We start from the raw sequence: 20,384 nt of genomic DNA on the forward strand, positions 1-20,384 counted from the left end.
ATAAAAGAAAAAAATGGTAAGTTCCACGTCATCAAAATTCAAAACTTTTGCTCTGAGGAAGACAGCATTAGAAGGAACAAAGGACAAGCTACAGAATGTGAGAAAACATTTGCGAATCTACCTAATAAAAGACTTCTAGCCAGAATACATTAAGAACTCTGAAAACTCAGTAAGAAAACAACCTAATTTTTAAAAATGGGGTGCTGGGCACAGTGACTCACGCCTGTAATCCCAGCACTTTGGGAGGCCCAGGCGGACAGATCACCTGAGGTCAGGAGTTTGAGACCAACCTGGCAAACATGATGAAACCCTCTCTCAACTGAAAATACAAAAATTAGCCGGGTGTGGTGGTGGACGTCTGTAATCCCAGCTACTTAGGAGGCTGAGGCAGGAGAATTGCTTGAACCCTGGAGGCAGAGGTTGCAGTGAGCCAAGATCGTGTCACTGCATTCCAGCCTGAGATTCTGTCTCAAAATAATTCAATTCAATTAAAAATGGGCAAAAGACGGCCAGGTGCAGTGGCTCACGCTTGTAAACCCACCACTTTGGGAGGCTGAGGCAGGTGGATCACCTGAGGTGAGGAGATCGAGACCAGCCTGGCCAACATGGTGAAACCCCGTCTCTACTAAAAATACAAAAAATTAGCCGGGCATGGTGGCTAATAATCAATAATTACAGCCGGCGCCTGTAATCCCAGCTATTCGGGAGGCTGAGGCAGGAGAATCGCTTGAGCCCGGGAGGCAGAGATTGCAGTTAGCCAAGATCATGCCATTGCATTCCAGCCTGGGCTACAAGAGTGAAACTCCATCTCAAAAAAAAAAAAGGAAAAAAAAAAGGGCAAAAAGACTTAGACACTTTATAGAAGAGGCTATTATGATGGCAAATAAGCACATGAAGACATGCTCATGATTAGATGCTCAAATCATTAACCGTTAAGCAAATTCAAATTAAAACTACAATGAAATATCTAGTAGAATGAATAGAATACCTATGCACCTATTAGAATAGCTAAAATAAAACAAAAACTGACAACAGTAACTGCTGGCAAGAATGTGAAGTAACTGTAACTCTTACAATTACTGGTGGGAATGCAAAATGGTACAGCCACTGTGGAAAACACTTTGCTATTTTCTTATAGACTTAACCTTACAGCTACTATATGATCCAGCAATCCCACTTCATTTCATTCCTAAAGAAACAAAAACTGGCTGGGCACAGTGACTTAGGCTTGTAATCCCAGTACTTCGGGAGGCCAAGGTGGGCAGATCGCTTGAGCCCAGGAGTTGGAGACCAGCCTGGGCAACATGGCAAGACCCCCATCTCTACAAAAAATACAAAAATTAGCCCAGTGTGGTGGTGCTCGCCTGTAGTCCCAGTTACTCAGGAGACTGAGGTGAGAAGACCACTTGAGCCCGGGAGGTTGAAGCTGCAGTGAGCCATGATGGCACCACGGCACTCCAGACTGGTCAACACAGTGAGACCCTGTCTCAAAGAAATAAAAGAAAACTTATATTCACACAAATGCCCCATACGTAAGTGTTTACAGCAGTTCTGTTCATAGTTCCAAAAATTGTAAATGACCCCAAATATTCTTTTTTTTTTTTTTTTTTTTTGTGACAGAGTCTTGCTCTGTCACCCAGGCTGGAGTACAGTGGTGCGATCTCGGCTCACTGCAAGCTCCGCCTCCCGGGTTCATGCTATTCTCCTGCCTCAGCCTCCCGAGTAGCTGGGACTACAGGTGCCCACCACCATGCCTTCCTAGTTTTTTGTATTTTTAGTAGAGACGGGGTTTCACCGTGTTAGCCAGGATGGTCTTGATCTCCTGACCTCGTGATCCGCCTACCTCAGCCTCCCAAAGTGCTGGGATCACAGGCGTGAGCCACCCCGCCCGGCCCTAAATGGCCCAAATGGGTGAGTGAATAAACAATAAACACACAATGGAATACTGAGGAACTATTAACACACACACAACATGAGTGAGTCTCAAAGGCATTATGATGAGTGAAAGAGCCACCTTTGGCCAGGCACAGTGCCTGATGCTTATAATCACAGCACTTTGGGAGACTGAGGTGGGCATATCACCTGAGGTCAGGAGTTCGAGACCAGTCTGACCAACATGGTAAAACCCCGTCTCTACTAAAAATACAAAAATTAGCCGGGCGTGGTGGTGGGCACCTGTAATCCCAGCTACTTGAGAGGCTAAGGCAGGAGAATGGCGTGAATCCAGGAAGTGGAGCTTGCAGTGAGCCGAGATTGTGCCACTGCACTTCAGTCTGGGCGGCACCTTCAAAATGTTACCTAGTATGTGATTTCCTTATGTGACATTCTGGAAAAGGTGAAACTATAGCAATGGAAAACAAATCATTAGTTGCCAGGAGTTGGGGTAGAGGAAGGGTGTACCTACAGGAGCTACAGGGAGGGCTTTGAGGGGTGATGGAACTGTTCTAATCCTGATTGTGGTGGTGGTTACACAAATCTGTACATGTGAGTTAAAACTCACAGAACATACACACATACACACATGAAGCAATTTTGCCATAGTTTTTTTTAAAAGGTTAGAAAAACATACAGGGTTATCAGCACACTTGGGTAATTTTATTTAATTAATTCATTTATTTATTTTTATGAGATGGAGTCTTGCTCTGTTACCAGGCTGGAGTGCAGTGGTGCAGTCTCGGCTCACTGCAACCTCTGCCTCCCTGGTTCAAGCGATTCTCCTGCCTCAGCCTCCCAAGTAGCTGGGACTACAGGCGTGCACCACCAAACCCAGCTAATTTTTGTATTTTTAGTAGAGACGGGGTTTCTCCACGTTGGTTAGGATGGTCTTGATCTCCTGACCTCGTGATCCACCCACCTCAGCCTTCCAGAGTGCTGGGATTACAGGTGTGAGCAACCTTGCCTGGCTGGGTAATTTTTTATGTAAAAATTTGTACAAAAAAACTTTCTTTTTTTGGAGACAAGGTCTTGCTATGTTACCTGGGTTGAAGTAACCTCTGCCACCCTGGCTCAGGTGATCCTCCCACCTCAGCCTCCCAAGTAGTTGGGCTACAGGCACGCACCACCATGCCCAGCTAATTTTTTATTTTTGTTTTTTTTTTTTTGAGACGGAGTCTCACGCTGTTGCCCAGGCTGGAGTGCAGTGGCACGATCTCGGCTCACTGCAAGCTCCGCCTCCCGGGTTCCCGCCATTCTCCTGCCTCAGCCTCCTGAGTAGCTGGGACTACAGGCGCCCGCCACCGCGCCCGGCTAATTTTTTGTATTTTTAGTAGAGACGGGGTTTCACTGTGGTCTCGATCTCCTGACCTTGTGATCCGCCCGCCTCGGCCTCCCAAAGTGCTGGGATTACAGGCTTGAGCCACCGCGCCCGGCCTATTTTTGTTTTTGAGAAGGAATCTCACTCTGTCGCCCAGGCTGGAGTGCAGTGGCATGATCTCGGCTCACTGCAATCTCCACCTCCCGGGTTCAAGCGATTCTTCTGCCTCAGCCTCCTGAGTAGCTGGGACTACAGGTGCATGCCACCACACCCAGTTAATTTTTTGTATTTTTAGTAGAGATAGGCTTTCACCATATTGGCCAGGCTGGTCTTGAACTGCTGACCTCAGGTGATCCACCTGCCTCAGCCTCCCAAAATGCTGCGATTACAGGTGTGAGCCACCACGCCCAGCTTTGTTTTTATTTTTGTAAATATGGGATTTTGCCATGTTGCCCAGGCTAGTCTCGAACTCCTGGGCTCAAGCAGTCCTCCCACCTCGGCTTCCCAAAGTGTTTAGGATTCCAGGCGTGAGCTGCCACGCCCTGCAGGAAACGTTCTATTTATTTATTTTTTTATTTTTTATTTTTTTATTTTTTGAGACGGAGTCTCGCTGTGTCACCAGGCTGGAGTGCAGTGGTGCGATCTCGGCTCACTGCAAGCTCCGCCTCCCAGGTTCACGCCATTCTCCTGCCTCAGCCTCCGAGTAGCTGGGACTACAGGCGCCCACCACCATGCCCGGCTAGTTTTTTTGTATTTTTAGTAGAGACGGGGTTTCACCATGTTAGCCAGGATGGTCTCGATCTCCTGACCTCGTGATCCACCCGCCTCGGCCTCCCAAAGTGCTGGGATTACAGGCTTGAGCCACCGCGCCCGGCCGAAACGTTCTATTTAAAGGACTTCTACGGTGAATCATTCCATACATATTAGTATCATTTCTGTCAATCTAGGTTTTGAGTCCTGGCTCTCGCTGTGCTGCAATCAGATAGCTGTATGATGCTGAACAAGTCACTTCTCTGTTTCTTTTTTTTTTTTTTTTTTGAGACGGAGTCTCACGCTGTTGCCCAGGCTGGAGTGCAGTGGCGCGATCTCGGCTCACTGCAAGCTCCGCCTCCTCGGTTCACGCCATTCTCCTGCCTCAGCCTCCTGAGTAGCTGGGACTACAGGCGCCCGCCACCGCGCCCGGCTAATTTTTTTTTTTTTTTGTATTTTTAGTAGAGACGGGGTTTCACTGTGGTCTCGATCTCCTGACCTTGTGATCCGCCCGCCTCGGCCTCCCAAAGTGCTGGGATTACAGGCTTGAGCCACCGCGCCCGGCCTACTTCTCTGTTTCTTCAGAAGAAAATGGAGGCCGGGCGCGGTGGCTCAAGCCTGTAATCCCAGCACTTTGGGAGGCCGAGACGGGCGGATCACGAGGTCAGGAGATCGAGACCATCCTGGCTAACACAGTGAAACCCCGTCTCTACTAAAAAATACAAAAACTTAGCCGGGCGAGGTGGCAGGCGCCTGTAGTCCCAGCTACTCGGGAGGCTGAGGCAGGAGAATGGCGTAAACCCGGGAGGCGGAGCTTGCAGTGAGCTGAGATCCGGCCACTGCACTCCAGCCTGGGTGACAGAGCGAGACTCCGTCTCAAAAAAAAAAAAAAAAAAAAGAAAATGGAAACGGTGGTTTTGATGATATCTGGAATTACTGCTAAGGGCCATCCAAATAATCTCCAACCCTGACATTCTGCTTTAGTGTTTCTGAAAGCAGACCTACTGCCATATTTGGGAATTTCCAGAGCAGACGATATCTAAAGTCTCTTTTAAGTCGAAATTGTCATTTATATTATATTTGGGCTGTCTGAAATTGAGATTCATCTATGTTGGGAATCGGCTTCTGTCCTTCCCTGCCATATTCCTTGTGAATTGTGAATTCCCCCACCTCAAATACATAACATCTTTATCTGGAGTCACCAGTGGTGTTCTAGGAACACAACTTTGTTTACTTTCACCAAAGCATTTCTCATCTGATATGGTTTGGCTGTGTCCCCACCCAAATCTCATCTTGAAATGTAGCTCCTATAATTCCCACATATTGTGGGAGGGACCCGGTGGGAGATAATTAATCATAGGGGTGGTTTCTCCCGTACTGTTCTCGTGGTAGTGAATAAATCTCACAAGATCTGATGGCTTTATAAGGGGAAACCCCTTTTGCTTTGTTCTCATTCTCTCTTTTGCCTGCTGCCATGTAAGATGTGCCTTTTGCCTTCCAACATGATTGTGAGGCCTCCCCAGCCATGCTGTGATTCCATTAAACCTCTTTTTTCTTTATAATTTACTCAGTCTCGGGTATGTCTTTATCAACAGTGTGAAAACGGACTAATACACCACCTCAGTGTCATCTTGGCTTTTCCCAAGGTATTTCTGCTCTTTTTCTTTCTTTTTTTTTTTTTTTTTTTTTTTTTTTTTTTGAGAGGGAGTCTCCCTCTATTGCCCAGGCTGGAGTGCAGTGGTGCGATCTTCACTTACTGCAAACTCCGCCTCCCTGGTTCACGCCATTCTCCTGCCTCAGCCTCCTGAGTAGCTGGGACTACAGGCGCCCGCCACCATGCCCGGCTACTTTTTTTTTTTTTGTATTTTTAGTAGAGACGGGGTTTCACCATATTAGCCAGGATGTTCTCCATCTCCTGACCTCGTGATCTGCCTGCCTCAGCCTCCCAAAGTGCTGGGATTATAGGCGTGAGCCACCGCGCCCAGCCGGTATTTCTGCTCTTTAGAGACTCAGTCCCACCTGGACAGCTCTTTCAAGTCCCCCCTCTCTCCCATCCTCCAGCTTCATGGGCCCATATGTCTCAGACCCCTCAGATGCTTGGTTGGCCTCCTGGCCGGAGAACACTGACATCTTCAAGATGATGTTCCAGAAATGTCAAACTCTCCAGGTGGCAGGTGACAGATGAAAAGGAGGGGGTGATGCTGGGATAAACCAGGAGCAGCACCCTATTCCCACCCAAAAGATAAGGGCTTTAGGGAGGAAGAAGAGAATCTCAAGGGGCAGAGAAAGGCTGAATGCTAACCCAGTTTGTCTCGTCTCAGGGACAGTCCAGAGGGCCCTGAGCCCAGGCAGGAAAGCACTTTCTGCTTCTCCTGGTCCGCCAAGAGCTACCGTTTAAGAGCAGACATGGGCCGGGTGCAGTGGCTCACGCCTGTAGTCCCAGCACTTTGGGAGGCACAGGCAGGCAGATCACCTGAGGTCAAGAGTTCAAGACCAGCCTGGCCAACATGGTGAAACTCCCTCTCCACTAAAAATTAAAAAATTAGCGGACCGTAATGGCAGATGCCTGTAATCCCAGCTACCTGGAGGCTGAGGCAGGAGAATCACTTGAACCTGGGAGGCAGAGGTTGCAGTGAGCCGAGAGTGCTATTGCACTCCAGCCTGGGTGACAGAGCGAGACTCCGTTAAAAACAAAACAAAACAAAACAAAACAAAAAAAGGGTGGGCGCGGTGGCTCATGCCTGTAATCCCAGCACTTTGGGAGGCCGAGGCGGGCGGATCACGAGGTCAGGAGATTGAGACCATCCTGGCTAACACGGTGAAACCCTGTCTCTGCTAAAAATACAAAAAAAAAAAAAAAAAAAATTAGCAGGGCGTGGTGGCGGGCGCCTGTAGTCGCAGCTACTCGGGAGGCTGAGGCAGGAGAATGGCGTGAACCTGGGAGGCAGAGCTTGCAGTGAGCCGAGATCGCGCCACTGCACTCCAGCCTGGGCACAGAGGGAGACTCCGTCTCCAAAAAAAAAAAAAAAAAAAGCAGACACGGAGGCTAAGAGGGCTAAGAGTCATGAGCACACTCTACACTGCTCTACACTGGGGGGTTTCAGGGCCCCCTCTGTAGTAGCTCTGTCAGGCTTCAGCGTCCCAGGCCCCTCTCCCTCAGGCTATGTTAGCTCTGTGCCCCCAACACAGGCTCTCCCGAGGGATGAGGCTGGACAGAGGCTCCTTATGAGAGCCAGCTACCAACGTCTCCCCATGCCCCAGCTCCTCAGTGATTTATTTCGCCTCCCAGTGCCTCCCATGCCTCGCCGTCCCATCTTTATCTCCCCGTCCTGGTGCAGCACTACCTGTCTCCTGCCTCTCCTAAGACTCCAGTGGTGTCTACGAGCGACAGAGGTTGAGACTGCTTTCTTCTTGCCCCTAGCCCAACTGGAATGGGCTGAGAGAAGGCATCTTTGAGCCCTGCTGTTCCCTCAGCCCCTGGAATGACAGTCCCAGGATTGGGAACATAAAGGCAGGAAGGTATGTGAGTTAAATGGACTTGGAATATGCAGGTGGCAAGACCAGACTTCTGGGTCCTGTGGGCCAGTTCCTGGTTCTCTGGGTCACCTGTTTAGATAACTTGGACATGGGGTAGGGGGTGGAGGAAAAAGGGTATTATTACTAGGGCCTGAAGCCATTACAATAGAATGGGGAAAAAACCCCAAACCACAAACAGGGCAGGGGGAGAGTGGCCTCAGACATTTGTTTCTACTTTGAGGTCTGGAGGGAGTGAGAGATGATAGCCAGGAGCTGGGAGGGTGAACGGCTGGGGGCTGTTCAAGGCCAGTAGGATGAGATCCAGGTTGTGTCTGGAAGTATTTTAGGGGTCCTGAGGATGGAGTGGGGGATGAGGGACCACCAGAGAACCCTGAAGGAGCAAGGCAGGGAGAGAGTGACCAGGGAGACATACTAGCGTGGAACGGTCATTTGTATCCCATGCGCGTGTCAGACGCTCTCTGCACTCACTCGGGTCTCAGTTCTGAGGTATGAATCCAGTCACCAGTGCCTAGAAAGGTCCATTTGACAAAGTGGGGAACTGACGTTACGAGAGAGGAAGAGTCTTTCCCACAGTGTGGCTGAGTGGTGGGGCCAGGTCTTGCTTGTGCGTCTCCAGCCTGTTTCCCTCCTCTGTGTTATTCTGCTTAGTCACACACCTAGTGTCAGCCTCTTCCAACCTGTAATGTTCTGGGGTGGAGAAAATAACCTGAGTCATTTGCCCATGTCCTCTGGATATTCGCTGGGCCGGTGGCTGAGGGGTGGCCGCTGTGTGAGGCTGGGCCCAGATGGAGAGCTGACCGGAAGTAGAATATCTGTGTCCCTCGGAAAAGTTCCTTTCCTCTTCCTGTCCCGTGGCCCTTACCCCAGTGGCAGACAGGTCAGGATGTGCTAGGGGGCTCGTTCTTTTTTTTTTTTGAGACGGAGTCTTGCTCTTTCGCCCAGGCTGGAGTGCAGTGGCGCGATCTCGGCTCACTGCAAGCTCCGCCTCCCGGGTTCACACCATTCTCCTGCCTCAGCCTCCCAAGTAGCTGGGACTACAGGAGCCCACCACCACGCCTGGCTAATTTTTTGCATTTTTAGTGGAAACGGGGTTTCACCGTGTTAGCCAGGATGGTCTCGATATGCTGACCTCGTGATCCGCCCACCTCGGCCTCCCAAAGTGCTGGGATTACAGGCATGAGCCACCGCGCCCCACTGGGGGTTGGTTCTTGAGCATCTCACTCTACTGATGCTAACACACACCTCATTTCCCACAACATATCCCTGCTGAGAACTAGTCACAGGCCCTAGGAGTAAGGGCTGGGGTGAAGGGTGGTCCAAACCCTACAGCAGGGAGCAGGGGTACAAATCAGTTCACATGCCTAAAGGCTGGGACCTGAACAGGGGAATCCCTGAAAACACTGGACTGACTCACCTGGACTGAGGTCAGGGCAGCCTTACCCTGCTCCAGTCACACTCAGGACTACACCTGCGCATGCAGCACTGGAACTGAAATCGGGGTTGAGAGGCTGGGCCTGATATTTTGTGGCTAGAAGGGCCCCACATAACTCAGGTCCAGGGAGGTGAGTGACCTGCCCAAGACCACAAGGCTGTTAGTGGCAGAGCTAAGGACTGAGGCTCCTTCAATTCCAGGTTACCTTGCTGCCTTCTCAGGCGAGTGAAGAAAACTCCTTTCTCAGAGGAAACAGTCGTGTGCTTATCTGCACAGGGCAAGATTACACTTAAAGATGAGAGCTATGAAGCCAGGCACAACAGCTCATACCTGTAATCCCAGCATTTTGGGAGGCCGAGGCAGGTGGATCACTTGAGTCTAGGAGTTCAAGACCAGCCTGGCCAACATGGTGAAACCCTGTCTCTACTAAAAACACTAAAATTAGCTGGGCGTGGTGGCGCACACCTGTAGTCTCAGCTACTCAGGAAGCTGAGGCAGGAGAATCTCTTGAACTGGGGAGGCAGAGGCTGCAGTGAGCTGACATCACGCCACTGCCTGGGTGACAGAGCAATACTCCATCTCAAAAAAAAAAAAAAAAGAAAGAAAGATGAGGACCATGGCTGCTGAGTTCCATCATCCACAGTTCAGAGCCCAGCTGGTGAATAATCCACACCTGTTTGACTTCCGGATTCCTGGATTCTTTCACCACTGGGTTCCCTTGACCTGGTCGTGCATCTTCACCAGCCTACTTAATGGGATTTAGTAACTGCACTGGACTAGGACACCAGTGCCTGGTTGTTGAGCTCAACTTTTTTTTTCCTTTTTTTTTTTTTTTTTTTTGAGACGGAGTCTCTCTCTGTCGCTCAAGCTGGAGTGCAGTGGCCAGATCTCAGCTCACTGCAAGCTCCGCCTCCCGGGTTTATGCCATTCTCCCGCCTCAGCCTCCCGAGTAGCCGGGACTACAGGCGCCTGCCACCGCGCCCGGCTAGTTTTTTTGTATTTTTTAGTAGAGATGGGGTTTCACCCTGTTAGCCAGGATGGTCTCGATCTCCTAGCCTCGTGATCCGCCCGTCTCGGCCTCCCAAAGTGCTGGTATTACAGACTTGAGCCACCGCGCCTGGCCGAGCTCAACTTCATCTCTATCTCTCTGCTTGTTGAGTCACTGGACAAATCCTCATCCTTTTTTTTTTTTTTTTTTTTTTGAGATGGAGTCTCGCTCTGTCGCCCAGGCTGGAGTGCAGTGGCGCAATCACGGCTCACTGCAAGCTCCGCCTCCCGGGTTCACGCCATTCTCCTGCCTCAGCCTCCCAAGTAGCTGGGACTACAAGCGCCGCCACCTCGCCCGGCTAATTTTTTTGTATTTTTAGTACAGACAGGGTTTCACCATGTTCGCCAGGATGGTCTCGATCTCCTGACCTCCCGATCCGCCCGTCTCGGCCTCCCAAAGTACGAGGATTATAGGTGTGAGCCACTGCACTCAGCCGCTCCTTATCCTCTTGAATCTACTCGTCCATGAGACACAGGGCAAGATTCTCCCTTCCCTGAGAGGACCCAGAGCCTTAGGTGTCTTTATGTCCCCAACTGAAAAGAACTCAAGACTTTGATAAAGAGGAAACCATTATCAGACTCTCCTACACATTTGTCATCATTAAGTAAGTTCCCAAGAGGAAAAGAGTGACCCATTTGGCTGGGCAAAGCAAGAGTGAACGTCTTGAGAAATTTGAGCTCCTCATGCCCTTCCAGTCATGCTCAGGTTCCAGGTTAAGTTTTCTTCTCTAGTCTTCTTCCCTGGGCTCAAATTCTCAACTACTGTGGGTGGAGGGTTTGTGGAACGCTGCAGACCAGAGTTCCTCCCCTCTGAAGGCCTGTGCAGGGTTATCTGAAGTGTTTCCACCCAGAGTGCAGGAAAGAAACTCTGCCTAAGGAGCAAGGGGCAGCAAGTTCTGCAGGCACCCATGAGAGATGCCCAAGGCATCCCTGAAGAGAAAAGTGACAGCAGAATGTGAGGGGAGAGCCAGCGAGGCACGTGCTCATGTTCTCACGCCCCAGCCTAGCCCAGCCAAGTGCTGATGGCCTGCACCTGCCAGTGCTGATGGTCTCTCCGCACCAAAGAGATGTGGGCTTGAACTCTGAGGTACGAAAGCTACACGTGGAGATGAGGAAAAGTGAGAAGATAACTTCAGAGGAGACAGGAGGGTTGAATTGAACAGGAAAAGATCAAAAGTACAGCCAGAATCCCATTTGGTCTTTTTTCTATTCTCCTTTATTCCATAAACACCTAGTTACAAGTTGCACAAATCAAAAAATAAAGGCAGGGAAGGGTTTAGGGAAGATTCTGGTGATGTGTGTGGGCAGGAGTAGGGAGAAAGAGTTGGGAACCAGTCTGCTCCTTCCACAGCCCTAGACAGGGCTACGGCCCCTCAGTGGGGGCTCTGAGGAAGAGGTGGGCAAAGATCCAGGGTAGCTGAGGGATGGAGGAGGCCCCTAAACCCAGAGCTCACCCCAAAAGACCCTTCAATGCATGGCAGGAGTAGAATGGGAAAGGTGAGGGGGTTTGAAGATGGAGCAGCAGAATGAAAAATCAAGTTAGTAGATGCAGAGGCGAAGTCATCATGGTAAGGGGATTAAAGAAGGAAAAAGTAGGGAAAGGTTCTCCCTGAGACCCCCAGGGAGAGGTGGGGGCCGGCTTGCCTGTTAATTTAATATTAAATTGGGGATGGGAATCAGAGAGGAAAAAGTTATTCAGGGGATGATTTCTCAGCCTCTCAGCCTGTACCTGGAGGGGAAAAGAGAGGAGCACAAATCAAAAGGAAGAAAAAACTTATGTTAAGAGCCAGGAGTTGGGGTTTAATCGCCTATGTCAGTGAGAACATTGTTCTCTTTCCACACCAACTCGCACTATCAAAGGCAGCTCCTGCGGGAGCCTGGACTGCGCCTGCCTCGCGGCCGAGGACCATCCGCAGGTGCACCCCGCCCTCCTTACCCCTGATACTTACAAGAGAGGCTGAGGGCCCGGGGCCCTCACCAGTCATAGCGGCGGGACTGTCGGGAAGGGGAGTCCTCAGGTCCCTGGATGGCCAAGCGGGGAGGCCCCTCCGCCCTTCGTCCCCCCGCCCCTGAGGACTCAAGCCGCCGAAACTCCAGGGGGCGCTGCTGCCGGAATCGGGACGTCTCCCGCCGCCACTCGTCGTCAAACGCTGCGGCCTCACCTGGAGGGGACGGAGTCCACATGAGGCCTGTGTGCGGCCTGGCTCCTGGAGGCCTATGTGCGAGCGAGTCACAGCTTCTCCGGCCAAAGCGGCGAAGGCTGAGTGTGTGTGCAGGGGTGGGTGGGGCGGCAATTCCCTTAGCTCTTTGGTTTCTGCACGATCCCGGGAAGCCACCGGTAGGCCTAAGGTGGCCTACTGGAGGAAGAAATCAGAATGGGATTCTTCTTCAGTTCAGGTTCATAGTCCTGTGTGCACACTAAGTACTTAATAATTGCGGATTTGAAAAAGATAAAGAGGGGAGAAAGAAACAGATCCAGGTGGAGAAGAGTGTAACACTATCAATACGGAACTTCAGGGACCAAGCAGGCCCCTCTCAAAGACACCGCCGGCACCTGACTCAGCCCCTGAGCGGAGGAGGCTCCGAGTGCGTAAGAATATGGGGCTGACAGCCGGGCGCGGTGGCTCACGCCTGTAATCCCAGCACTTTGGGAGGCCGAGGCAGGTGGATCACCTGAGGTCAGGAGTTTGAGACCAGCCTGGCCAACATGGTGAAACCCCGTCTCTACTAAAAATACAGACATACCTGTAGTCCCAGCTACTCGGGAGGCTGAGGCAGGAGAATTGCTTAAACCCGGGAGGCGGAGGTTGCAGTGAGCTGAGATCGCGGCACTGCACTCCAGCCTGGGCACCTGGGCAACAAGAGCGAGACTCCATCTCAAAAGAAAAAAAAATATATATATATATATGGGGCTGATCCAGAGCTTTGCCCAGAAGTGTTTATGAGTTAGGGATGTCTCCTAGCCCACAGGAACTGGGCTAGGGGCTGCCGGCCAGGAAGTGGGAGGGAAGGCTCACTCTCATCCAGGTTGATATAGTCCTGCCGCTCCTCCTGGTCCCCCGTGCGATGGTTTCGGGAGCGCTGGAGGATGTGGGCCCTGTCCCGGATGTGATGCCCGATGGACATCTGCTCCAGTCCACTGTCTGAATCCCGAACAGTCCTCCGTGTCTCCCGGATCTGGGATAAGGCAGAACATGGCACACTCAGCCGCCCCTTCCAAAGCCCTGGCTATACCATCTCAGGAGAAACACACCACACACAACCCAATCGGGAAAAAAGCAGCCAGGGTTTCTGGCGGTGCCACTCAATCCCCCCTTCTCTGGGACAGGAGGGCCCCCCACTCACCCCGCCTGGTGCTGAGCGCATCTCTGATGTCTCTTGGTAAACCTTGGGGGCGCCATCACCCGTATTGGAGTAGGAGATGACAGTGGAAGATGAGAAGGTCTGGCAATTGCCTCCAGCTGTCATGTGTTCCTGAGGACAGGGTAGGTAGGAGAGGGCTGAATGGGGAGGCATCCCCCCGGTGAAGAGATTTCACCCTTCAGCTGCCTGTTCTAGCCTGTATCTTTCTCACAAAATGCAAGAACTGAAAAAACATCAGGCCTCATCATTACCCTCCCAAATTCCTCTGAGTCCAACCACGAGCAAGAAGGATCTGAAGAGACAGAGCCTTAATTGTATGCTACGTAAGAGTGCTGCTGCTGGCTGCTTCAGGCAGGCATGACAGCAGATACAGGGTCCCAAGGCTCTCTGGTTCAATTACGGTATCCAGTACTTTACCCTTCACTAGCATACTGTCTCCCTCTTGCCTTAGAGGATTCAAGGTGTTGTCAGCCATCACTGAGAGCAAGGCCGGGGAAGGGTGTGGGGCAAGTCTCACCATGTTTCCAATCATGTCATTCATCATCCCAAACATGTCCATGAAACCACCCGACTGGAGGAGAGATGGAAAAGAGAGTCAGGAAAGCAAAGTCAGTGTTCAGAGTTGATCCTGTTTAGGAACCCACAACCCACGTGGCTGCACACTTCCTTTCTCTTCTTCACATCTAGCAAGTTCTCTTTCTCATTCTCTATTAACGTAACCAGAATACTCATGTTTCTCTTCCTGTAAACTGCTGACCCCTTCCTCAATCTCTATGACTGCTCTGATCCAATTTTCCTTCTCCTGCCTGCTATATTCCCCCCATCTTTAGGAAGCAAGCCAAAGTTAATGGATCCTAAACTCTAAAGAGATAAGGCATGAAATTGTTAAAACCTACCAAAAAATCATCTCTAGTTGGCCCTTTAACTGTGCCTCCCCCCTCCAAAGAACAAATTTTGCTAGACAATTACATCTTCCTAATGAGCATGGACTTCTAGGAGTACAAGAGTTAATAACGTCTTTTCTTCTTTTTTTGAGGTGGAGTCTGGCTCTGTTGCCCAGGCTGGAGTGCACTGGTGCAGTCTCAGCTCACTGCAACCTCTACTTCCTAGGTTCAAGAGTAGGTGGGACTACAGGTGTGTGCCACCATGCCTGGCTTTTTTGGTATTTTTAGTAGAGAAGGGGTTTCACCACGATGGCCAGTCTGGTCTCAAAACTCCTGACCACAAGTGATGATCCATCTCGGCCTCCCAACGAGAGTTAATAACACCTTTAACCCACAGGGCTCCTAGTAGCCAGCAGGCTCAGAGCTTTGTGAATGCCATAAAAAGAGAAGATTCTGGGGTTACCCATGAAACTATTCCTAAAAGGCACACTTGGGAATAATACCTAAGGGTAGAGAGTGTGTCTGAGATGGCAGGACACGGGGAGATGAAGACTCACCATTCCCAGCATCCCAAAGGGGGAGACAGCTCCAGCCTACAGGAACACATGAGGAACAGAAATTACAGACCACATCCTATCTCTATACAATCCCAAACGAGGCCCATGGCCTCAATTTTTTTTTTCCATCCTCTCAAAAGGGAGTCACAAAGCCCTTTTTCCTGACCCTTTCCCCCATTCCTAGAGCACTTCACTTGCTCAGTTGGCTGTAGTGCAAGAAAACTAAAGTGCTTTCCTAACCAACCTCCAACCTTTCTTTGGGTCTCAGGTGTGTCGTAGTACCATTACCTGCTGCATCCTGCGGCTGGCAGGCCTGGTCCCTGGCATGTTGCCATCTGTGATGCTGAGGAAGGGGCTATATCCAAAGCCACCTGACAACATACGGCTCATATGCTGACGGTGAATAGCAAATGGATCCCTGTGGAGTGAGCACATAGTATGGATGGCAGAAGCGCCAAACTGTTAATCCCTCCACCACCCTGCAAAAAATACGCACAGAGCAACAGTGGCACCGATGCCTACTTCCTGCTAGGTAGAAGCTGGGTATCCAGCCAGTTCCAACCATTCCCAGCAATGGAAACCCCGACGTCTGCCTAAACTGCTGAGAGACCTGGAGTGGGAAGCTTGAGGGGGAGGGAATACTCACATCAGGAACATGGGATCCTCAGGCTCCACATCCCTCATGAAGCGGAACATCCTGATCTCAGCTCCAGGGGGCTCCACACTGGAAACATGTGGAAGCTCAGATACTTGGAGGTGGCCAGGGTTTTGCACACCCACTCAGTGTAGGGACTCTCAGAGCACTGTCCTTTCCAAACGCTGTAACTGACCCCCTAAACTCCAGGGAGACCCTACTCCAGTGTTCCGCACAACCCTCTAAGGAGGTAAGGGCTCTTCAAACCTCTCTCTCAATTAGGGCCACGGAAAAATTTTCCAAGCCTCTCGGTTTTTCCCTCCCCCACTCAGAGCCATCCTCTTCCCAAAGCTCTGGCCGGTAGCATACTCTCCCCTCCTCCCCCGCCGCCACCGTTCTAGACGAAAATCCCAAGTGCCGGTCCTCCGCCCCATTAATGACCCCAGCCACCCCGCCCCCTCCTTACACCAGGCCTCCCCCAGGCGGGCCTCACTAAGACCCCCGCGCCTGTCTGCGGCTCCTCCAGCTCCCGCCTCCCCACCGGGTGAGCCGAAGAGGTAGGCCTGAGCCTCTCGTCTCCCCAGCCCGCATCCCGGGCTCCCAGACCCTGCAGCCCCGCGGGCCCGCTCCCGTTCAACGCTGCCCGCTCTGCCTGAGCCTCACCAGTGCCCGATTCGGGCTCAGCGGCCCATCCGGCCGGTTTCGCTTCCCGGTGCGCTGCAGGGTCAGGGTCGTGGCCCAGAACGCGGGGATTGGTCCGGGCTCGAGCTCCTCGGCCTTCCACGCCGCCTCCTCCCACCGCTGCCACCTCCGTACCCCCCCTTCGGCCCACGGAGCCCGAACCTAGGCCAGGCCCGGGCGGAAGTGACGTCACGATGGAACCGCCCACCCGGGGCCGGACCGTGGGAGCCCCGCCCACTGGCGTGGGTGGTGAGAAGGCTGGGGCCGAGTCCCAGGGGCGGCGGGGCCATGGGCCAAGCTCAGGCGAGCGGAACCTGAGGTCGAGAGGGTTCACCTGGCCACGAGGAAGGGGAACTCATTAGTAACCTGGATTTGGGTTCTGTGGACTGGAAGAGGCTCCTATAAGGCTGGGGAGGAGAAGGAGAAGAGGAATCCATTCTTCGGGAGGGACCGAGTTGGGGGTTGAACTTGGGGGCGCTGTGCAGCACGTTCCCTCTCCCTCCTCCGGGGGAAACTGGAGGACTAGGGGCAGATGCCCCTCGGGGAGAGACGGGCTCTCTGTGGGCGACGAGGCGGGGCGGATGCCTTGGGGGAGCTTTAAGCAGACTCTAGTGGAAAAGCAGTCTACCCTGGAGGGAGGATGGGCAGTTTTCTTGCCGGGGAGTCGCTTGGGCCTGTCCCCGCTTGAGGAGGAGCGTTCCTGGCAGGGCGGAGTCCCCGGAGTGACGCAGAGGAGGAGGTGACACTCTCCAGCCCAGATCTAGTTCGGGCTTCGGAAAGTCGGATGGGGCAGAGAATCCAGGTTGGGGGGTTGGCCGCCAGATGGCGCTCCTTGGCCAGGCTGGAACCCGAGGCCCTTGAGAACTGGCATTGGAGAGGGACCTGGAGCCCTCCCCCATTACCCAACTGTGAAGGGTTGGACTGGGGAAAGGCTACAGTTCTGAAATCTATTAGTTTAATGCCACTCTCCCTTTCCTTTTACTCTAATTCTTGCGTCCTCAAGAGCTCCCAGTCCTGCACTGACCTTTCTTGCTTGCTTTCTTAGGTCAAAGGTCTAAAGTTTGGGGGAAGAAAGGAGTGGAGAGCTCAGTTAACCTGGATCACCCAGGGGAGGAGCTAAAACGGGGCCCAGGACACCTGCCTCCAAGGCCAGAGACTGATCCTTTGACATACTAAATGTCTTGCATAAAATCTGGCTCTGCTGGAGAGAAGGGCCCTCCCCTTTGGGGTCAGGGCATTTGGACTGTCTAGGATGGACTTTAACCAGACTCATCCAAACTCCAGCTTTCCCTGGTTCTTTACTCTGGCTTTTAGCCATATTAGTGCTGTGTGGAGTCTGACCCAATGAGAAAGACTTGTTCCCGATAATTCCCTGGGGGAGAAAGAGGGGGTTCCTGGTAACTCAGGAAAAGGTGCTAGGAACAGGGCTTCTCAGGTTTCTTTGGACTTGATCATTATTAAAGAGGAAAAAACAATAATAGAGACAGGGAGCAGAGACAGATAGTTAAGATACAAGCTGGCAGACTGGCAAGTCAGAGGAAAACAGAGACAGAATAAAAGTAAATTTGTTTTTCATTGCTGTTTCTGGGGAAGATACTTAGTAAAATCTTTTATCTTCCAGATGCTCTATCTCTGCACATTCCACCATGCAACTTCCCCTTATCCTCTTGCCCCAAATGAAAGCAGTTTGACATGTGATCAAGAGTTGTCCCAGTAAAGGTTCTGTGGCTGAAACTTAACTAAAGATACCCTATCCATTCCTTTTTTTTTTTTTTTTTTTTTTTTTTTTGTCCTCTCCTCCTTCTAAAGCAAGTTCTTTATTGTCCAGCCAATCAACAAATGTTTAAGGCCTGGCACGGTGGCTCATGCCTGTAATCCCAGCACTTTGGGAGGCCGAGGCGGGCAGATTACGAGGTCAGGAGTTCGAGACCAGCCTGACCAACAAGGTGAAATCCAGTCTCTACTAAAAATACAAAAATTAGCTAGGCATGGTGGCACATGTCTGTAATCCCAGCTACTCAGGAGGCTGAGGCAGGAGAATCGCTTGAACCCAGGAGATGGAGGTTGCAGTGAGCCAAGATTGCGCCACTGCACTCCAGCCTAGGCGACAGAGTGAGACTCCGGCTCAAAACAACAACTACAACAAAAACAGAAATTAGCCGGGCGTGGTAGCAAGCACCTGTAATCCCACAAGTAGGCTGAGGCAGGAGAATCACTTGATCCTGGGAGGTGGAGGTTGCAGTGAGACGAGATCACACCATTGCACTCTAGCCTGGGGGATACAACGAGACTTTGTTCCAAAAAAATAAAAAACAAATGCTTAATGAGGCCTGGCACTATCCTAGGTACGTTGTATTAAGCATACATACAAAAGTATAAGACACAGTCTCTGCCAATTGAAGGCATACAATCTTGTAGCCACCTTTTTCTTTTTTGGTTACCTGTTATCCTTTTATTTTTTTTTTAATTAAATTGTAGAGATGGGGAGTTTCGTCATGTTGCCCAGGCTGGCCTCTCAAACTCCTGAGCTCAAGTGATCTGCCTAACCTTGGCCTCCCAAAGTGCTGGGATTACAGACACGAACCACCGCACCCAGCCACTTGCTGTCCTTTACCTACTGCCTTTAGGTGCCTAGAGCCCTTTCTCTTCTTCCTTCCAAAACTTAAGAATCTGCTGGTCAGGCGTGGTGGCTCATGCCTGTAATCCCAGCACTTTGAGAGGCTGAGGTGGGCGGATCACTTGCGGTCAGGAGTTCAAGACTAGCCTGGCCAACATGGTGAAACCCCATCTCTACTAAAAATACAAAAAAATTAGCTGGGCATGGTGGTGGGTGCCTGTACTCCCAGCTACTTGGGAGGCCGAGGCACGAGAATCGCTTGAACCCAGCAGCAGAGGTTGCAATGAGCTGAGATCTTGCCACTGTACTCCAGGCTGGGCAACAGAGCAAGACTCTGTCTCAAAAAAAAAAAGAAAAAAGGAAATTGTTGGCCAGGCACAGTGACTCATACCTGTAATTCCAACACTTTGGGAAGCCAAGGCAGCAGTCTTGTTTGAGCCCTGGAGTTGGAGACCAGCCTGGACAACGTAGTGAGACCTTGTCTCTTCAGTAAAGAAAATTAGCCAGGTGTGGTGGCGTGTGCCTGTAGTCCCAGCTACTTGGAAGGCTGCGGTAGGAGGATTGCTTGAGCCATAATTACACCACTGCACTCCAGCCTGGGCGACAGAGCAAGGCCATGTCTCTAAAACAGAAAAAGAAAGAAAGAAAAAAACTCTTGAACAGGTGAGGATGAAAAAGGAAATGCAAGAGCCCATTTTCAGAGTTGTTGGAGACATACCATATAGGCAGTTGTCTACTCCAGGAATTAAAGGGATGTAACTTTGCAAGTAACCAGAGTTTGTGTCTGTCTTCCTTCTCCCGGTCTCTCCCTCTCCTTCATTTCCTTTTCTCTCCTCTCCTTCACTCTCTTCCTCTCTCTCTTCCTCCCTCCCTCTTCTCTTTTCCCTCCCTCCCCCTTCCTCCCTCCCCGCTTTCTCTCTCTCTTTCTCTTTCTTTCTTTTTTTTTCTTTTTCTTTTTTTTCTTTTTTTTTCTTTCTTTCTTTTCTTTCTTTTTTTCTTTCTTTCTTTCTTTGTCTCTCTCTCTCTTTCTTTCTTTCTCTCCTACTTTCCTTCCTTTTTTTTTTTTTTTCTTTTTTTTTTCAGAGTTTTGCTCTTGTTGCCCAGGCTGGAGTGCAATGGCATGATCTCAGTGCACTGCAACCTCCGCCTCCCAGGTTGGGTTCAAGTGATTCTCCTGCCTCAGCCTCCCAACTAGCTGGGATTACAGGCACGTGCCACCGCACCTGGCTAATTTTGTATTTTTAGTAGAGATAGGTTTTGTCCATGTTGGTCAGGCTAGTCTCGAATTCCTGACTTCAGGTGATCCGCCTGCCTTGGCCTCCCAAAGTGTAGGGATTACAGGCGTGAGCTACCACACCTGGCCCTCGTGCCCTCCTTCCCTTCCCTTCCCTTCTCTTCCCTTCCCTTCCCTCCCTTCCTTCCTTCCTTCCTTTCTTCCTTCCTTCCTTCCTTTCACTCGCTTTCCTTTCCTTTTTCTTTTCTCTTTTCTCTTTCCTTTCCTTTCTGTCCAGTGAGCTGTGGTGAGCAGTGTCCCATAGGTGAGATGTAGAAGGCAGAGCAGGCCCTGCCAGGGGTGAGGCTCAATATAAGGCAGATAAGGATTGTTGGCAAGGAAGAGAAACAAAGTTC

General features: G+C 51.1%; 4 protein-coding genes across 19 annotated transcripts in view; 1 reads left to right on the forward strand and 3 right to left on the reverse strand.

Moving 5' to 3' along the window:
- Positions 1-20,384, forward strand: part of PTMS (parathymosin) — a 251,995-nt gene that overhangs the window by 217,182 nt on the left and 14,429 nt on the right. The window contains exon 1 of one of the 14 annotated variants that reach the window (XM_050747522.1): positions 16,945-16,948. The exons of 12 other annotated variants lie outside the window; for them this stretch is intronic. The gene's annotated coding sequence lies outside the window, so the exon portion shown is untranslated. Of the gene's footprint in view, positions 1-16,944; positions 16,949-17,202; positions 17,207-20,384 lie in introns of those variants that run through there. One more of the 14 variants, XM_050747536.1, reaches the window with a different exon arrangement.
- The window catches only part of ING4 (inhibitor of growth family member 4), a 132,658-nt gene that overhangs the window by 94,113 nt on the left and 18,161 nt on the right, over positions 1-20,384 (reverse strand). The window lies entirely within an intron of this gene.
- Positions 1-20,384, reverse strand: part of PIANP (PILR alpha associated neural protein) — a 259,612-nt gene that overhangs the window by 49,521 nt on the left and 189,707 nt on the right. The gene's annotated exons all lie outside the window — the stretch shown is intronic.
- Positions 11,213-16,302, reverse strand: MLF2 (myeloid leukemia factor 2). 3 transcript variants are annotated; one of them, XM_050747510.1, is made up of 8 exons: positions 16,121-16,302; positions 15,470-15,547; positions 15,112-15,241; positions 14,824-14,859; positions 13,900-13,953; positions 13,365-13,493; positions 13,037-13,196; positions 11,965-12,181 (listed from the first exon to the last, which is right to left on the reverse strand). In XM_050747510.1, exons 2-8 carry the CDS (start codon positions 15,517-15,519, stop codon positions 11,994-11,996), a joined length of 747 nt encoding a protein of 248 aa, XP_050603467.1. In that variant the 5' UTR covers positions 15,520-15,547; positions 16,121-16,302; the 3' UTR covers positions 11,965-11,993. The 3 variants fall into 3 exon arrangements, with proteins under 3 accessions (XP_050603469.1, XP_050603467.1, XP_050603468.1); XM_050747511.1 differs by lacking the exon at positions 16,121-16,302 and adding an exon at positions 15,924-16,108 and having other exon boundaries at positions 11,970-12,181; XM_050747512.1 differs by lacking the exons at positions 15,112-15,241; positions 15,470-15,547; positions 16,121-16,302 and adding an exon at positions 11,213-11,748 and having other exon boundaries at positions 11,969-12,181.

This window comes from Macaca thibetana, chromosome 11, assembly GCF_024542745.1.
Source record: "Macaca thibetana thibetana isolate TM-01 chromosome 11, ASM2454274v1, whole genome shotgun sequence".
In the NCBI taxonomy this organism is placed as follows: Eukaryota; Metazoa; Chordata; class Mammalia; order Primates; family Cercopithecidae; genus Macaca; species Macaca thibetana.

Bases quoted from the DNA above. Each gene is read 5' to 3' on its own strand.
- MLF2 (XM_050747510.1), bottom strand. From the start codon at position 15,519: ATGTTCCGCTTCATGAGGGATGTGGAGCCTGAGGATCCCATGTTCCTG. The intron at 15,242-15,469 runs GTGAGTATTCCC...CTCACTCCACAG, and splicing joins GAGGATCCCATGTTCCTGAT to GGATCCATTTGCTATTCACC. The intron at 13,494-13,899 runs GTGAGACTTGCC...CCCTGTCCTCAG, and splicing joins ATGACATGATTGGAAACATG to GAACACATGACAGCTGGAGG.